The 16339-nt window shown below is 48.0% G+C and overlaps 1 protein-coding gene across 16 annotated transcripts in view; it reads left to right on the top strand.

Moving 5' to 3' along the window:
* Positions 1-16339, top strand: part of RAP1GAP2 (RAP1 GTPase activating protein 2) — a 257076-nt gene that overhangs the window by 206286 nt on the left and 34451 nt on the right. For all 16 annotated transcript variants that reach the window (XR_010343282.1, XM_064378120.1, XM_064378127.1 and 13 more), the window contains 4 exons: positions 1116-1199; positions 8452-8552; positions 10822-10951; positions 13654-13809. Coding sequence is in view for 15 of the 16 variants with exons in the window: in XM_064378120.1 (XP_064234190.1) it covers positions 1116-1199; positions 8452-8552; positions 10822-10951; positions 13654-13809 (471 nt within the window). In the remaining variant the exon portion in view is untranslated. The remainder of the gene's footprint in view (positions 1-1115; positions 1200-8451; positions 8553-10821; positions 10952-13653; positions 13810-16339) is intronic.

A 16339-nucleotide genomic window follows, 5' to 3' on the forward strand; every position in this document is an offset into this window, starting at 1 on the left:
GTTCAGCTCTGATACTTCTGAGGGTCATATAGTTGATGATGATGATGATGATGATGATGACGATGATGATGATGATGATAGCTGCTCTGTGCTCAGCTTTTTTTCATTGAATCTTCATAACCACACATCTCCATTTAACAGACAAGGAAACTGAGCCCCAGAGAAGTGGCTCACTCAAAGCTACGTAGGTAAAAACAGTGGATTTGGAACTGGAGTTTAGTTTTTTGATCCCAGTCATCAGCTCTCTGATGCATAATGGAGATTTAGATAGAACCAGTAGTCAGGTTTTCAACATTTCTTCTTTGCATATTGTATTAGGGTATGTTCCTCCTTGGCATGGTCTTCTTGGAGACCTCTCATTTTATGCAGAGGGGACTGAAGTTTGGTCAGGAGCGGTGACTTGCTCGGAATCATACTGCTGATTAGAGTTGGAATTAGGGCTAGAGTTATACATGCTGACCAGTTTTGGGGTTCTGGCTTCACTTTTTTTTTTTTCTTTTGAGATGGAGTTTCCCTCTCGTTGCCCAGGCTGGAGTGCAATGGCGCTGTCTTGGCTTGTCGCAACCTCCGCTTCCCAGGTTCAAGCGATTCTCCTGACTCAGCCTCCTGAGTAGCTAGGATTACAGGTGCCCACCACCACGCTCAGCAATTTTTGTATTTTTAATAGAGACGGGGTTTCTCCATGTTGGTCAGGCTAGTCTCGAACTCCCAACCTCAGGTGATCTACGCGCCTCGGCCTCCCAAAGTGCTGGGATTACAGGCGTGAGCCACTGTGCCCAGCCCTGGCTTCACTTTTTACACCACAGATTGAACAGTGGGGTCAAGTAAACTGCTGGACACAGGCGCCCGAGCCGTGACAGGCACATCTGGATGGGAATGGAATGAGTGATACAGAGGTTTGGTTCCTACGGGGGGAGCCTGGGTTTTGGAAGCCAGCTTAGACCTTTGCAGCTGCCTGCTGACTGTCTGCTTATTATTTCTCTCCCTCCATGTCTGTGGATGTTTCAGGCCAGGGGACTCACCCTCCACCTAAGTGGATGCTTCCTCGTCCATGTGCTTCCTCACTTGCTCCCAAATTTCACAAATGTTGATGTTTTTCTTGCCACATCTTCCAGGCCTCCCAGATGATTGTGTCCTATGATGAGCACGATGTCAACAACACATTCAAATTCGGAGTCATTTACCAAAAAGCCAGGCAGGTAAGCAGCACCATCCATACGGGTCACTGTGTCCCGTGACTTCTCACCTAGGACTCTTTCTGTCCCCACCCTGAGCACAGGAGCCCTCAACTGTGTTCCTCAGCATTCGGAATACAACTGTCACATTCGAGGTTTGAATTAGACTGGAGGTGGCAGGACTTTCCAGAAGGCTACTTCTTACACAAAGGCCTGCACATTCTTAAGCAGTGATGTCATTTTTTTTTGTATAACAAATTCTTATTCTTCCTGGCTACCTCAGCTTATATGTATTTATGGGCTGCTGGTTATAAGCAAAATCAAACTGGGTAGAGGGAATGGAGAAGCATAGGCTTCTCTCTCCTTGCGCAAATCTCTCCCCACTGGGAATGAGCTTTTTCTCCCCACACTTGAGTGATGTGATGGAGCCAGCTGTGTGCATCTCTCTGCCACTCTGTCCCGTGACATCATGTGGGCAGCTTGAAGTCAGCCACGGTGGAAGTATTTACATTACGGAAATTGGCAAACACCAGGGTTTCTATGTTCCTCCTCTGGAGAGCCAGTGGCTGAAAATTTGCCAGCACACCACCGCTCAGCCTCTGTCTTTTGTGGCACTCACATACTGCTTTGGAGTTAATTGGCCAGAATAATGTTTCTCAAAGTGTGTTCCATGAGATGCTAGGCTGATGGTGTACTCTGTGAGCAAATGACTTGGGAGGGTTTGTCACCTGTGTGAGAGCCTTTTGAAGGCTTTAAGAACCTCCACGGTAAAGAACTCTTTATAGCTTTGTTGAACTTAGTGTTTTCCATGCTCACTTGACCACAAACTTCCCGTCTTCCCTGCCTGTTTCCTACCATGAACATTTGTTAACATCCCAGGTGGCGGGCCAGCTGAACACGCTCTTTCCTCACTGAGGCTCTTCGAGAGGAAAGTTCCACACCCATTTCATCTTTGTATCATCTCAGAGCCTAGCATATAACCCTCATATAAATACACTCCATTGTTATGTGAGTTAATGAATGAATAAAAATGTCAGCCCTTCTAATGGCAGGTTAATGGTATCTTCTGATAGCATCTGTATTTTTTTGCATGATGGTATCTTCCTTGGTTAGATGATACCTGACGTTCTCATGTAGAGATACTAGACCATAAGAGACATGCGTTTGCTTAAAAATATTCTAATTAGGTGAAGAGTTTAGGATCTGCACGACTAACACTGATGAATCTTATAATTTAAGAGACATTATTCAGGTAGCTGCTGTAATCATTTTCACATATTACATTTCTGTTTCATACAGCTTTGCTAATAGAACACCCTAATTAAAGTTCTTTGCTTGTGAAATTTACCAAAGCAGATCTTATAAGGTGATTACAATCCAGTGTTCCAGCAAAGTTATAATTATGGAACATTAGCCATCCATCTCTGAGAGGGAGTCTGGGTATTGTTAATGTACCCAATGCTACTGTGGGGGAAAAAGCCAGGAAGATAACATTCTTTTTTTAAAAAACCTAGACAGATCGTTATTTTGCAGACCTGCAGCTGGGGGACATTTAGTATGAACATTTGTTGCTTCAAAGCTCTATGCTGGTCTCTGGGTATAAATGAGCCTCACCTAACTCTCGTGTGTGCTATGCGCTGTGTTATGCACTCTGGGGGATACAGTGATGACTAAGCCCCCGCTCCCTGAGTGCATGGTCAAGCTCAAGGCCAGTATCAAAATGACAGCAATGCTACTATCAGCCTGGATGTGGATCTTGCAAGAGGACTGAGTGCCCCAAAGTACACACTGGATCATTTATCTTTTTCTTTTTCTTTTTTTTTTTTTCTTGAGATGGAGTCTTGCACTTCGCCCAGGTGGGACTGCAATGGCCTGATCTCGGCTCACTGCCACTTCCGCCTTCTGGGTTCAAGTGATTCTCCGCCTCAGCCTCCTAAGTAGCTGGGATTATAGGCCCACAGCACCATGCTGGCTAATTTTTTTGTATTTTTAGTGGAGACAGGGTCTCCAGACTGGTCTCAAACTCCTGACCTCATGATCCACCCGCCTTTGACCAGTCTGGTCTCAATCTCCTGACCTCATGATCCACCCGCCTTGGCCTCCCAAAGTGCTGGGATTACAGGCATGAGCCACCGCACCCGGCCACCGGATTGTTTTTCTAGTGGGAGATGTAGGTTGCCTAGAAGCAGCTGCTCTTCCACACCCTGGCCTCATGACCTGGGGCAGGTTAGGACATTGAGCTAGAGTTGCCATGACCTCATGGCATGTTGTAGATCAGGGATTGGCAAACCTTTTTGGGTAAAGGGCCAGATAGGAAACATTTTCAACTTCATGGGCCTTGGAGACTCTGTGACAGCCACTCAACTTTGCCTTGCTGGTGCAGAAGTAGCAATAAACAATAGATAACGTGAGTCGGCCTGTCTGTGTTCCAATAAAACTTCATCTATAAACACAGGCAGCAGGCCAGACTTGGCCCATGGGCTGTATTTTGCTGACCCCTTCGAGAGCACAGTGTCTCCCAGCCTTCAGGCCTTCACAGACCATATCCAGCATCTGTACCATAGCATTTGTTCACCCTACGCCACTGTTAAGATTTTTATCACACCTATACTATTAACTAAATATTTTCTTTAAAAAGTTTTTTTTTAAAACTTACATGTATGTATGTATGTATGTATGAATGAGACAGAGTCTTGCTCTTGTTGCCCAGGCTGGAGTGCAATGGTACAATCTTGGCTCACTGCAACCTCCGCCTCCCAGATTTAAGTGATTCTCCTGCCTCAGCCTCCCAAGTAGCTGGGATTACAGGTGCATGCCACCAAGCCAATCTAATTTTTGTATTTCTAGTAGAGCCGGGGTTTTGCCATGTTGGCCAGGCTGGTCTCAAACTCCTGACCTTAGGTGATCGACTTGCCTCGGCCTCCCGAAGTGCTGGGATTACAGGGATGAGCTACCGCGCCTGGCCACATGCATTTATTTTTAAAGGAATTTTTATATCACTCCTTTAGCTGGAAAACCAGTATCACTTATCATGAAATGAAGGTAATTCTTTTTTTTTTTTGAGACGGAGTTTTGCTCTTGTTACCCAGGCTGGAGTGCAATGGCGTGATCTCGGCTCACCGCAACCTCCGCCTCCTGGGTTCAGGCAATTCTCCTGCCTCAGCCTCCTGAGTAGCTGGGACTACAGGCACACGCCACCATGCCCAGCTAATTTTTTGTATTTTTAGTAGAGACGGGGTTTCACCATGTTGCCCAGGATGGTCTCGATCTCTTGACCTCGTGATCCACCCACCTCGGCCTCCCAAAGTGCTGGGATTACAGGCGTGAGCCACCGCGCCCGGCCAAAATGAAGGTAATTCTAAAAGAAATACTATAAAAAACAAAACAAAATTATTGAAATCTACTGGATTCTATTGCCTGTTGAAGTCGTGGAGCCCAAGGTCTGCTTTTGTTATTGTTGCTGTTATAATTACCCACAGGAGACATTCTCTTGATGTGATTGGGCAGGCTAGAGTGTCTTTATGTCATCTTCAGCTGTTCGTGGCAGCCTATGCATGTTTGCAGAGCCTTCAGCTATTTGCAGATCCTGCCACTGTGGGTAGGGCCTATTGATCAGGCAGTGTTTAAGCCTGCTACTGCTTTTTTTAACAAAGTAGCCGGGCATGGTGGCGGGTGCCTGTAGCCCCAGTTACTCAGGAGGCTGAGGCAGGAGAATCGCTTTAACCCCGGTGGTGGAAGTTGCAGTGAGCCAAGATCGTGCCATTACACTCCAGCCAGGGCAACAAGAGCGAAACTTCATCTAAAAAAAAAAAAAAAATGACTAACTTTTTAATTTTTGGGTATCTGTCGATTCATATACAGTTGTAAAAAATAATCCAGCGAGATCTTATGTACCCTTTACCTCCTTTCTCTTGCAAAATGATAGCACAATACCACAACCAGGATATGGACATCACTCTCCCCGCTTCAGTCCCTCACCCCGACAACCACTCATCTGTTCTCCAATTTCTAAAGCATATATAACAAAACGTTACATAAATGGAATCACATAGTATATAACCATTTGAGATTAGCTTTTTTCCAGTCAGCAAGATTCATCTAAGTTCTTGAATGTATCAATACTGTGTTCTTTTTCATTGCTGAGTAGTATTCCATGGTAGAATTGTACCACAGTTTGTGTTTAACCATCATCCATTGAAAGACATTTTTGGCTATTACGAATGAAGTTGCTATATCTGTATGTAGGTCTTTGTGTGAACATAAGTTTTCATTTTTCTGGGATAAATGCTTAGGAATATAGCTGCTGAGTTGTATGGTAATTATGTATTTAGTTTTGTAAGAAACGGCCAAACTGTTTTCTAGAGTGCTTCATCTTACCAGCAGTGTATGAGTGATCCAGTTTCTCTACATCCTTGCCAGCATTTGGTGGTGTGACTACATTTTATTTTAGCCATTCTGATAGATGTGTAGTGACATCACCTTATGGCTTTAATTTGCATTTCTCTGATCGCTAATGATGTTGGACATCTTCTCATGTGCTTATTTGCCATCTGTATATCCTCTTAGGTGAAGTGCAAATGCCTGTTCATGTCTTTTTTTTTTTTTTTTTTTTTTTGAGACAGGGTCTCACTCTGTTGCCCAGGCTGGAGTGCAGTGGTGTGATCTCGGCTCATTGCAACCTCCGCCTCTCGGGTTCAAGAGACTCTCCTGCCTCAGCCTCCTGAGTAGCTAGGACTACAGGTGTGCGCCACCATGCCCAGCTGATTTTTGCGTTTTTAGTAGAGATGGGGTTTTGCCATGTTGGTCAAGCTGGTTTCAAACTCTTGACCTCAAGTGATCAGCCTGCTTCAGCCTCCCAAGTGTCGGAATTACAGGCATAAGCCACTGTGCCTGGCCATTATTATGTCTTTTTTTTTTTTTCATTTTTATGTCTTTAGGCCATTTTCTAATTTTTTTATTGTTGAGTTAAAAATGTTTTAAAAAATAACAGCTTTATTGAGCACAACAGCATAATTGTCATACCGTATAATTCATAATGATATGTAATTTATTTATTTTTATTATATATTTTGAGATGAAGTCTTAAATATATATAAATATATATGTATATATTTAATATATATAAAAATAAATAAATATTTGTTTATTTTTTTGAGATGGAGTCTCGCTCTGTCTCCCAGGCTGGAGTGCAACCTCTGTCTCCCGGGTTCAAGCGATTCTCCTGTCTTAGCCTCCCAAGTAGCTGGGATTACAGGCATGCGCCACCACACCTGGCTAATTTTTTTATTTTTAGTGAAGACGGGGTTTTCACCATGTTGGCCAGGCTGGTTTTGAACTCCTGACCTTGTGATCCACCCAGAGTGCTGGGATTGCAGTTATGAGCCACTGTATCCGGCCTTGGTATGTAATGTATATCTCAGTAAAGTATGCAATTCAGTGGTTTGTAGCATAACCACATAACTGTGCAACTGCTCCCACTATCTGACTCCAGAACATTTTCATCACCTCCAAAAGAAACCCCACACTCGCCAGTAGTCACTCCTATCCCCTTTCCTTTAGCTCCTGCCAACCCTAATCTAATTTCTGTCTCTGTGGATTTGGCTGTTCTAGACCTTTTATAAATGGAATCATAATACCTGGCCTTTTGTGTCTGGCTTCTTTCACTCAGCATAATGTTTTGAGGGTTTATCCAGGTCATAGTATATATCAGCAAGTTATTTCTTGTTTATGGCCAAATATTCCATTGTGTGGCTAGCACACATTTTGTCTATCTGTTCATCAGATGGACATTTGGGTTCTTTCTCCTTTTGGGCTATTACACATAGTACTACTATGGATATTTGCGTATAAATTTTCTCTGGACATGTTTTCATTTCTCTTTGGCGTATGCCCGGGAGTGAGGTTGCCGGATGATATGGTAACTCTGCGTTTAGCCTTTGGTGTATGCCCGGGAGTGAAGTTGCCAGATCATATGGTAACTCTGCGTTTACTCTTTGGTGTATGCTCAGAAGTGAAGTTGCTGATCATATGGTAACTCTGCCTTTCGCCATTTGAGGAACTCCCGAACTGTGTTCCACAGGGGCTGTGTCATTTTCATTTTCAGCAGCGGCGTGCAATGGTTCTAATTTCCCCACACCCTCACTTGTTATTGCCTTTATTGCCTTTATTTTTCATTGTGGCCACCCTAGCAGGTTGGAAGTGGTATATCATTGTGGTTTTGATTACTTTAGAGTTTTGAGAGTTCTTTATATATTCTTTTTTTTTTTTTTTTGAGACAGGGTCTCACTTTGTCTTCCAGGCTGGAGTGCTGTGGTGCAATCTTGGCTCACTGCAACCTTCACTTTCCAGGCTCAAACGATTCTCCTGCTTCAGCCTCCCAAATACTGGGATAACAGGCATGCACCACCATGCCTGGCTAATTTTTCTATTTTTAGCAGAGACAGGGCTTCACCATGTTGGTCAGGCTGGTTTTGAACTTCTGACCTCAGGTGATCTACCTGCCTTGGCCTCCCAAAGTGCTGGGATTGCAGAGGTGAGCCACCACACCCGGCCCTTAATATATTCTTTTTTTTTTTTTGAGACGGAGTTTCGCTCTTGTTACCAAGACTGGAGTGCAATGGCACGATCTCGGCTCACCGCAACCTCCACCTCCTGGGTTCAGGCAATTCTCCTGCCTCAGCCTCCTGAGTAGCTGGGACTACAGGCACGCACCACCATGCCCAGCTAATTTTTTGTATTTTTAGTAGAGACGGGGTTTCACCATGTTGACCAGGATGGTCTCGATCTCTTGACCTCGTGATCCACCCACCTCGGCCTCCCAAAGTGCTGGGATTACAGGCGTGAGCCACTGCGCCCGGCCCAATATATTCTTGATACTTGTCCTTTGTTAGAAGTTCAGTGATCAATTTATTTTATTTTATTGTAATCTTTTTTTCTTAAAAATTAAACCTGGCAACTTTCATTTAAGATCAATTTTTTTTATTTATGGATCATGTTTTTGCTTTCAAATCTAAGAATGCTTCACTTCAGTTTTCTCCTTTGAACTGACCAGCAGCCTTTTCTCACATAGAAAGGCCTCACGCACCAGCCCTGAAAATCCAGTGCTGGTGAGTGAGTCTCCAGGAGTCTCTCCTCCCATGGAAGGCTGCTGCGGCAGATGTGCTGGGAGACAGGGAGGAAGGAAGGAAGGGACCAGGTGTCTAAGCAACCATATTCCTTCCTTTGGCGTCACAAAGGATTTTTCTAATTTCTGCCCTTATTCCTGTTTCTCTTTCAGACCCTGGAGGAGGAGCTGTTTGGGAACAATGAGGAGAGCCCAGCTTTTAAGGAGTTCTTGGACCTGCTGGGGGACACGATCACGCTGCAGGACTTCAAAGGGTGGGTTTCAGCCAAGTGGCCGCTCCAGCTCCATCACCGAGGGCCCCAGAGGAAGAGCAAAGGGTAGACAGCACCGTCCTTGGGGAGCGCATGTGAGAATTAAAAACACACAAGAAATGAGGGATGGCTTTTCAGGTTCTGGTCCTTCACTGCATTCCTAAGGAATCAGTGGTCCAGGGAGTGATCCAGTGTGGCAGATTCCCCTGAAGGCGTTCACGTTCGGCCTCGGGCTCTGCACCAGACTTGCCTTCCTAATTACATTGGACCAGACTGAGAAGGAAAGGAATCCAGCTTCCCTGTTAGGTGTTTGGGAAAGAGAGCCTTGTGCAGTTTTGGGGGAAGTGATCTATTTTATTTTATTTTTTATTTTTGGAGACAGAATCCTGCTCTGTTGCCCAGGCTGGAGTGCAGTGGCGTGATCTCAGCTCACTGCAACCTCCACCTCCCAGGTTCAAGTGATTCTTGGACCTCAGCCTCCAGAGCATCTGGGACTACAGGCACCCACCACTATGCCCAGCTAATTTTTTTTGGAATTTTAGTAGAGATGGGGTTTTGTCATGTTGCCAAGGCTGGTCTCGAACTCTTGACTCCAGCAATCCATCCACCTCTGCCTCCTAAAGTGCTAGGATTACCGGCGTGAGCTGCTGTGCCGGCCTGAAAGAATGCATCATTAGAGTGGATACAAATAGAACAGTTCCCCTGGCAGGAATCCATACAACAGTCATGCCTATAATGCCAGCACTTTGGGAGGCTGAGGTAGGCAGATCGCTTGAGCCCAGGAGTTTGAGACCAGCCTGGGCAACATGGCGAGACCCTGTCACTTCAAAAATTTGAAAATTATAAAAATTAGCCAGGTGTTGTGGTGTGCTCCTGTGGTCCCAGCTACTTGGGAGGCTGAGGCGGGGAGAATCACTTGAGCCCAGGAAGCTGCAGTGAGCTATGATTATGCCACTGCACTCCAGCCTGGATGATAGAGTGAACCCCTGACTCAAAAAAACCAAAACAAAACGTGGGCCTTAGAATAGAAGAAATACAGTATATGAAGTCCAGAAGGTCCTCAGAGATGAAATTCTATCCCGTTATTTTATGGAGGCTTAGAGAGACTAAACATACTGTCCAAGACCATGTGCTGATTTAGTGGCAGAAGCAGGTCTAGAACCTGGAACTCCTGACTCCGTGTCCAGCGTCCTTTCTGCTATGCCAAGCTGGGCACATTTTCTGGCTTGTAGTGAGGGGTTGCTGAGATTCCAGGTCCATCTTATTTCATTGTCTTAAAGGAACCTGCATCTGCTGAAAAATGTGATGGAGGCTGGCAGCCGTGTGTATGTGTATGTAAAGGCAGAAGGGGCAGCTCCTAGAAGCCCACCGAGTTCCTTAGTGCCTTTCTTTCCTGCCCATGAGGAGGTGGCCAGAGAAGGGACTTCCCTGGATACTCCCAGGCCGGGTGCTGCGGTGGTCGGGCCTCTGTTTTGGGTCTGGCTGGGCAGAAGTCAAGCATCTGCCACCTCATCTGGCTGACTTCAGGTGCTCCTCTGGGGCTCCCTACCAGCCAACAGGATGGCTGGCCGCCCTAACTCTGGGCAGAGGACTTGGACGTGGCCTTGCAGAGAGCCAAGAAAGGCCTGTGCCCAGCCTTGGGGGCCACTGGCACCAGGGATGGGCCTTTGTCTCGGATTGTGGATGACGGGCTTCCTTCCCGTAGACCATCCAGTGTGGAGAGGACACAGCCAGGTCTTGAAGTGGAGGTTCCACTTTGTCTTTTATTTATTTATTTGGTCATAAAGTCTTGCTCTTGTCACCCAGGCTAGAATGCCGTTCGGCTCACTGCAACCTCCACCTCCCAGGTTCAAGCGATTCTCCTGCCTCAGCCTCCCGAGTAGCTGGGACTATAGGCATGCGCCATCATGTCTGGCTAATTTTTGTATTTTTAGTAGATACGGGGTTTCAGCATGTTGGCCAGGCTGGTCTTGGACTCCTGACCTCAGATGATCTTCCTGCCTTGGCCTCCCAAAGTGCTGGGATTACAGTCATGAGCCACTGCGCCTGGCCAGCTTTGTCTTGTAAATAATGGATTTGTGGGTAGAGTGCCAGGGCTGATACACTTGGAAGAATAGGCCTACCTGCTTTTCCCACGTTCCCCCAGCTTTGCCCCCGGCTCTCCTTCCTGGCCGTGTGTTTCCCTGCGGCGTACACTTAGGGAAGCTGCGTTCAGTTGCCCACTTGGTCTCACCCTCTTTCCTTCCCATTTCCTACCCTGCTCTGTTGACAGATTCCGAGGAGGCCTGGATGTGACCCACGGACAGACAGGGGTGGAATCTGTGTACACGACATTCCGGGACAGGGAGATCATGTTTCACGTTTCCACAAAGCTGCCATTTACCGAGGGAGATGCCCAGCAGGTAACCTGGTTTGGGAGGCTTTGAGGGGCCCAGGGCGTGTGAGGTGAAGGCCCGCCTCTTGTCTGACCTGCCTGAGGGACGCGGCCCTCCCCGTTTCCGTTCCATGCCGGCCAATGGTTCAGCTGCACAGGAGCGTCACAGTCCGTTCTGTTGCGTTTCTGGCCAAGGCCGCGCCTCAGTAGCCCTGGGCGGGAGGCAGGGCACGGCTCGTGGTTGTCCCCATGTTGATGGATGGGAAGACTGCGGCCCACAGTGGTTAAAAGGCTTCCTTGAGGTTTCTCTGTGTATTAGGGGAAGACACAGAGCAGAGCCTGAATGCCCTGATCATACAGGGTGGGGACAAAGGGTGCGTGATGGGGTGTGCAGATGGGGGCCTGAAGCCAGCTGTGCCACTCTGGGGCATGTGACTCTGGGCAAGTCTGTTAACCCTCTCCTCTGTAAAATGGGGGTAACACCGCCCACAATAGAGGGTTACTGTGGGGATTACATACATTTCTGACTAGGGCTCATGCGATGCCCAGCTCATGGCCAGCTTCCCATAGCACACCTGTTCACTGTCCAGGCCCCTGGTCATTTTGTCCCCCCGCCCCCTGCCCCAGTGACGGAAGGCTGGTTATTGGGTGAGACTCCTAACCCACCACCAGCTTCCCTCGTCTCACAGGCTCCTCTCTCACTACACCTGCAGGAATTCAGCCTTGACCTGCACCAGGGAGACCTGGATGAGCCCTCTCTCTCCCGTGCTTTCTTGCTGTGGCCCCTGTTTGCTGCTCTGACAGCCATGTGTCCCCAGGGAGAGGCGCAGCTGGTCCCTGGCTGTTGCAAGCCCAGTTAGTCGCCCTGCCTTCTGCCCCTTTTCAGTCTGGGAAAATAAGAAAGGCAGGTGGGTCTTTGCCCAAACTCTGACCTGTTTGTCTCTGAGCTGGAACTGGGGAGGAAGCGCAGATGTAAAATTGTAAACATAGTGCCTGGCTTCTTAGGAAAAAAGGAAATTGGCAAACGAGATTATGAGTTGGCTCTAAAATAGCTACTGAATGTTCCAGAAACAAATGGAAGGAGAATTCCTTTTGTGTCCAAAGTGGGTTTTCTCTCAGCCTTTCACCTCCAGCCTCTCTGTTCCTGTACGGCCCCTCTCGCCTGCTGCCCCAGCCTGGGGCTGAGGCCCCTGTTCTCTCTGGGCCTCCTCAGTCTTATGTATGTTTCTTGGGAAATATACCTTGTCACAGAGCTCGGCCCTTGGCGGGGACTGAGTAAATATTAGTTTCTCTTCCTGAGAAATGGGAAGATGCACGTGGAGTGAGGCAGTTTGTGTAAAAGTGCCCAGCATGGTGCTTAGTGTATAACTGGTGCTCAGTGAATAAGAAACTCAATGTGAAGGGACAGAGCATAGGGCGTGCATGCAGCAGGTGCTTAATAAAGGAGCTAATGCATAGATAGGCACCTAGCCAGGACTCGATGGACAGGAGAGGGTTTTTATGTGTGTGTGAGAAGGAGTCTCACTCTGTCACCCAGGCTGGAGTGCAGTGGCACAATCATAGCTCACCACAGCCTTGTATTTCAGGATAGGCTTAACTTTTAAAATCATGCATGAAGAGCCCATCACAGTTCCAGGGACGCACCAGGTGCTTGGTGGCTGAGATCACCCGCAGAGGCACCTGGCCCAGCTTGGGATGTGGAGTTACGGTTGGGATCCTCCTTCCATCCCACCTGCACCAAGCTAGGTGATCAGTGTTCTCATGATCTGCCACCTCCTCACTCTCATTCACCCTTTCAGGACCCACTGAGCACATCTCCTCCTCCAGGAAGCCCTCTCAGGTTGCCTTTGGGCCCTGCGATTTTGCCCTCCCCTCTGTCTCCAGAGCCATCAGGCATTTCATGCACAGCAGCCGATTTAGCACTTGCTGGCTGGCGGCTTTGTTAGTGTTCTCAGGTGGCTTCACCTGTGTTTATATTGCTCCCAGGTCAATGACAGGCTCTCCCAGGGCAAGACCCAGCCTCGCCTTTTAAATATTCTTCCTAAGTCCTGAGTCAGGGATCTGCATTTTGTAGGGGTCAGTAAGATGCTCACTAGCCTCTGCCTAACAACTTGGCCATCTTCCCTATTTTTGTTTTTCCTTTTGGTGACGTCTGAAGATTGAAAGAAGGCCAGGCGCGATGGTTCACGCCTATAATCCCAGCACTTGAGGAGGCTGAGGTGGGCTGGTCAGGAGTTTAAGACCAGCCTGACCAACATGCTGAAACCTCGTCTCTACCAAAAAATGCAAAAGTTAGCGGATGTAGTGGCACGTGCCTGTAATCCCAGCTACGTGGGAGGCAAAGGTAGGAGAATCACTTGAACCTGGGAGGCGGAGGTTGCAGTGAGCTGAGACCGCGCCACTGCACTGCAGCCTGAGAAACAGAGTGAGACTCTGTCTCAAAAAAAAAAAAAGATTGAAAGAAGAACCCCCTCTGCTTTTCCCCAAATAGGAAAGCAACTCAGAAGATACAGAAAGCACAGCACGTGTTCATTGCGCTCTTCCCCTGGGCTGCCCAGCATCACTGCTGTGCTTTCCTTCACACTTACCTTTCCACAACAGCAACCACAGACTCTCCTTGCTCAGAATTCAGTTCTCCTGTGTGCAAATGAAAGTGAACCCACTCTGTCCCCAGAACATCTTCCACGATGTTCCTAGCTGGCTTATAACCACTGAACACTTTTTATTTAGCTCCAGAGGAAGAGACACATTGGAAACGACATAGTGGCCATCATCTTCCAAGAGGAAAACACACCGTTTGTCCCAGACATGATAGCCTCCAACTTCCTCCATGCCTACATTGTGGTGCAGGTTGAGGCCCCAGGCACAGAGACCCCATCCTACAAGGTAAGGAGAAAGCCAAGTTGGAGGAGGTGGTGGGCCCAGGCACCTCATTGTGTGTGGATTCTATGATACCAGAGGACACTAGTCTCCAGCAGTCAGAGATTCTCTGTGAGTTCTCAGGTTTCTGGGATTCTGAGCTGGATTCTGGGTGGGGAGGACCTTCTGAGGCCGCCTGCTCCACCTTGCTGCCTCCAGGCCCAATGGCGTCTTACAGCTCCAAGTGTTATAGTTGGAATTTGGTAATGTCATTTGCTAGATAGAGTAAGGCAGAGCTGGAATAAAGAAAGGAGAGTGTGGAAAGGACTAGCAGGAAAGGGCAGCGATAGAAGGGTGGTAACAAAGGAAAGAAAGACAAAAATGCTTATGGTGAGGGTGGAGAGGAGGGGCCTGGGAGACCCCGGCCACTGGCTAAGCCCCTGGCCTGGCTGTTCTGGACAAGTGGTCGATCTCAATTTAAAGACCTCCAAGGAGGCAGATGCACAAGCACCTGGGTCTAAACCTCCCAAGCAGTCACTGGTCTGTCAGATGGCTCGACATCCTCACCAGGCCGAAGAGAGCGAGACAGAGCAGCTCACTGCCCCTGCAGTCCCCACCTCCCCACTCCTTCAGGCTGGATCGCTGACCCTCCCCTCCTCTGCTCCACAAGAAACAGTTTTGACCTCTTGGGCAACAGCCTCTTTGTATCACAGTGCTGTGGTAGGCAAGGGACTCGAGGGAGATGGACCGAGGCAGGGTTTTCAAGGTGTGGGTGAGGCATCTGCGCCCCCCTTCACATTTGTGCAAAATGCTGGATTTGTGCCTTTCCTTGGATTTCTGAAAAGAGAGGCCATACCTTACATTCTCAAAGGGCTCCCTGCTCCACAAAATATAAGGAACCATTGTTGTAAGGGAGAGGAAAGATGAGCCTGTGATTGCCAGTGGGAAACCATGAGGCCTGAAGATGTTTCCCTTAAAATAATTTTGGCCCACGCTGATTCCCGGAGTTCATGATCCCACACAGCACTTCAACTCAGGTCAGTGCAAAATTCACGCCAGCTTTTAAAACCAAATGTGAATTGTCAGAGAAAAGAAAAAGAGGCTGGGCACGGTGGCATACGCCTGTAACTCTAGTGCTTGGCAGGCAGAGGCAGGAGGATTGTTTGAGGTCAGAAGTTCAAGACCAGCCTGGGCAACCTAGTAAGACCCTGTCTCTAAAAACAAAACACACAGCAGAAACCAGATAGCAGCTCCCTCTGGTTGAGGCTGATTTCTTCATGCTCAGGCTTATGCTTCCCTGCCATTGAGCAATTTTAGCTGAAGTCGGAGAAGACCTGGTGTGGGCATTTCTTTTTTTGTTTTTTTTTTTTTTGAGATGGAGCCTCACTCTGTCACCCAGGCTGGAGTGCAGTGGTGCGATCTTGGCTCACTGCAACCTCCGCCTCCCAGATTCAAGCGATTCTCCTGCCTCAGCCTCCCTAGTAGTTGGGATTACAGGCACGCACCACCACACCTGGCTAATTTTTTTGTATTTTTGGTAGAGACAGGGTTTTGCCACATGGGCCAGGCTGGTCTCGAACTCCTGACCTCAATTGATCTGCTCATCTCAGCCTCCCAAACTGCTGGGATTACAGGTGTGAGCCACCACAGCCAGCCCATTTCTTGAAGGCTGTATGATCACTTGCTTTGAGTGAAGTGGGCATTCACTGATTGATTCATGTGTTGGTGGAAGCACGTTGACTCACTCAGTGCCTGCTGTGTGCCAAGCACCATGCTGAAGTGGGGCTCATGGAGGTAAGAGAATCAGCCTCAGGGCCTTCCTGATGCCGGAGAAAGGACAGAAGAACCAGTGAGTGCAGGTCAGCCACTGGGCAGCTCTGCTAGTCACCTGTTTCTTTTAATAGACAGTAGAAGAGGAGGAACTACTGAGAAGGATCCTTGAAACGAAGCCGTGTGATAGGAGCGCCCGGAACCCTCTGGCAGGATGAGGCCTCCTGTAGACGTTTAGCGTTTGCTTCTCATTCCTAATAGGAAATGCGTCTCAGCTAACTGGCTTCTCCACTTTCCTGAGACCTTAGCTGAGTGGTGCACCCATACAGGGGAAACTTGGAGATCCCAAAAAGCACCACCCCACCTGCAGCTTTGCTGCTAGAGTCTTTACCCGTTCTTCTTCTTCTTCTTCTTTTTTTTTCCAATATGGAGTCTTGCTCTGTCACCCAGGCTGGAATGCAGTGGCGTGATCTCGGCTCACTGCAACCTCTCTGCCTCCTGAGTTCAAGCAATTCTCCTGCCTCAGCCTCCCGAGTAGCTGGGATTACAGGTGCCCGCTACCACACCTGGCTAATTTTTGTATTTTTAGTAGAGACAGCGTTTCACCATGTTGTTCAGGCCGGCCTTGAACTCCTGACCTCATGATCCACCTGCCTCAGTCTCCCAAAGTGCTGGGATTACAGGCATCAGCCACCGTGCCTGGCCTCAATTTTTGTATTTTTAGTAGAGACAGGGTTTTACCATGTTGTCCAGGTCAGCCTTGAACTCCTGACCTCGTGATTCCCCC

The sequence above is a fragment of the Aotus nancymaae genome, unplaced genomic scaffold (genome assembly GCF_030222135.1).
Source record: "Aotus nancymaae isolate 86718 unplaced genomic scaffold, 86718_ANA_hifiasm-v0.15.2.pri h1tg000018l, whole genome shotgun sequence".
NCBI lineage: Eukaryota > Metazoa > Chordata > Mammalia > Primates > Aotidae > Aotus > Aotus nancymaae.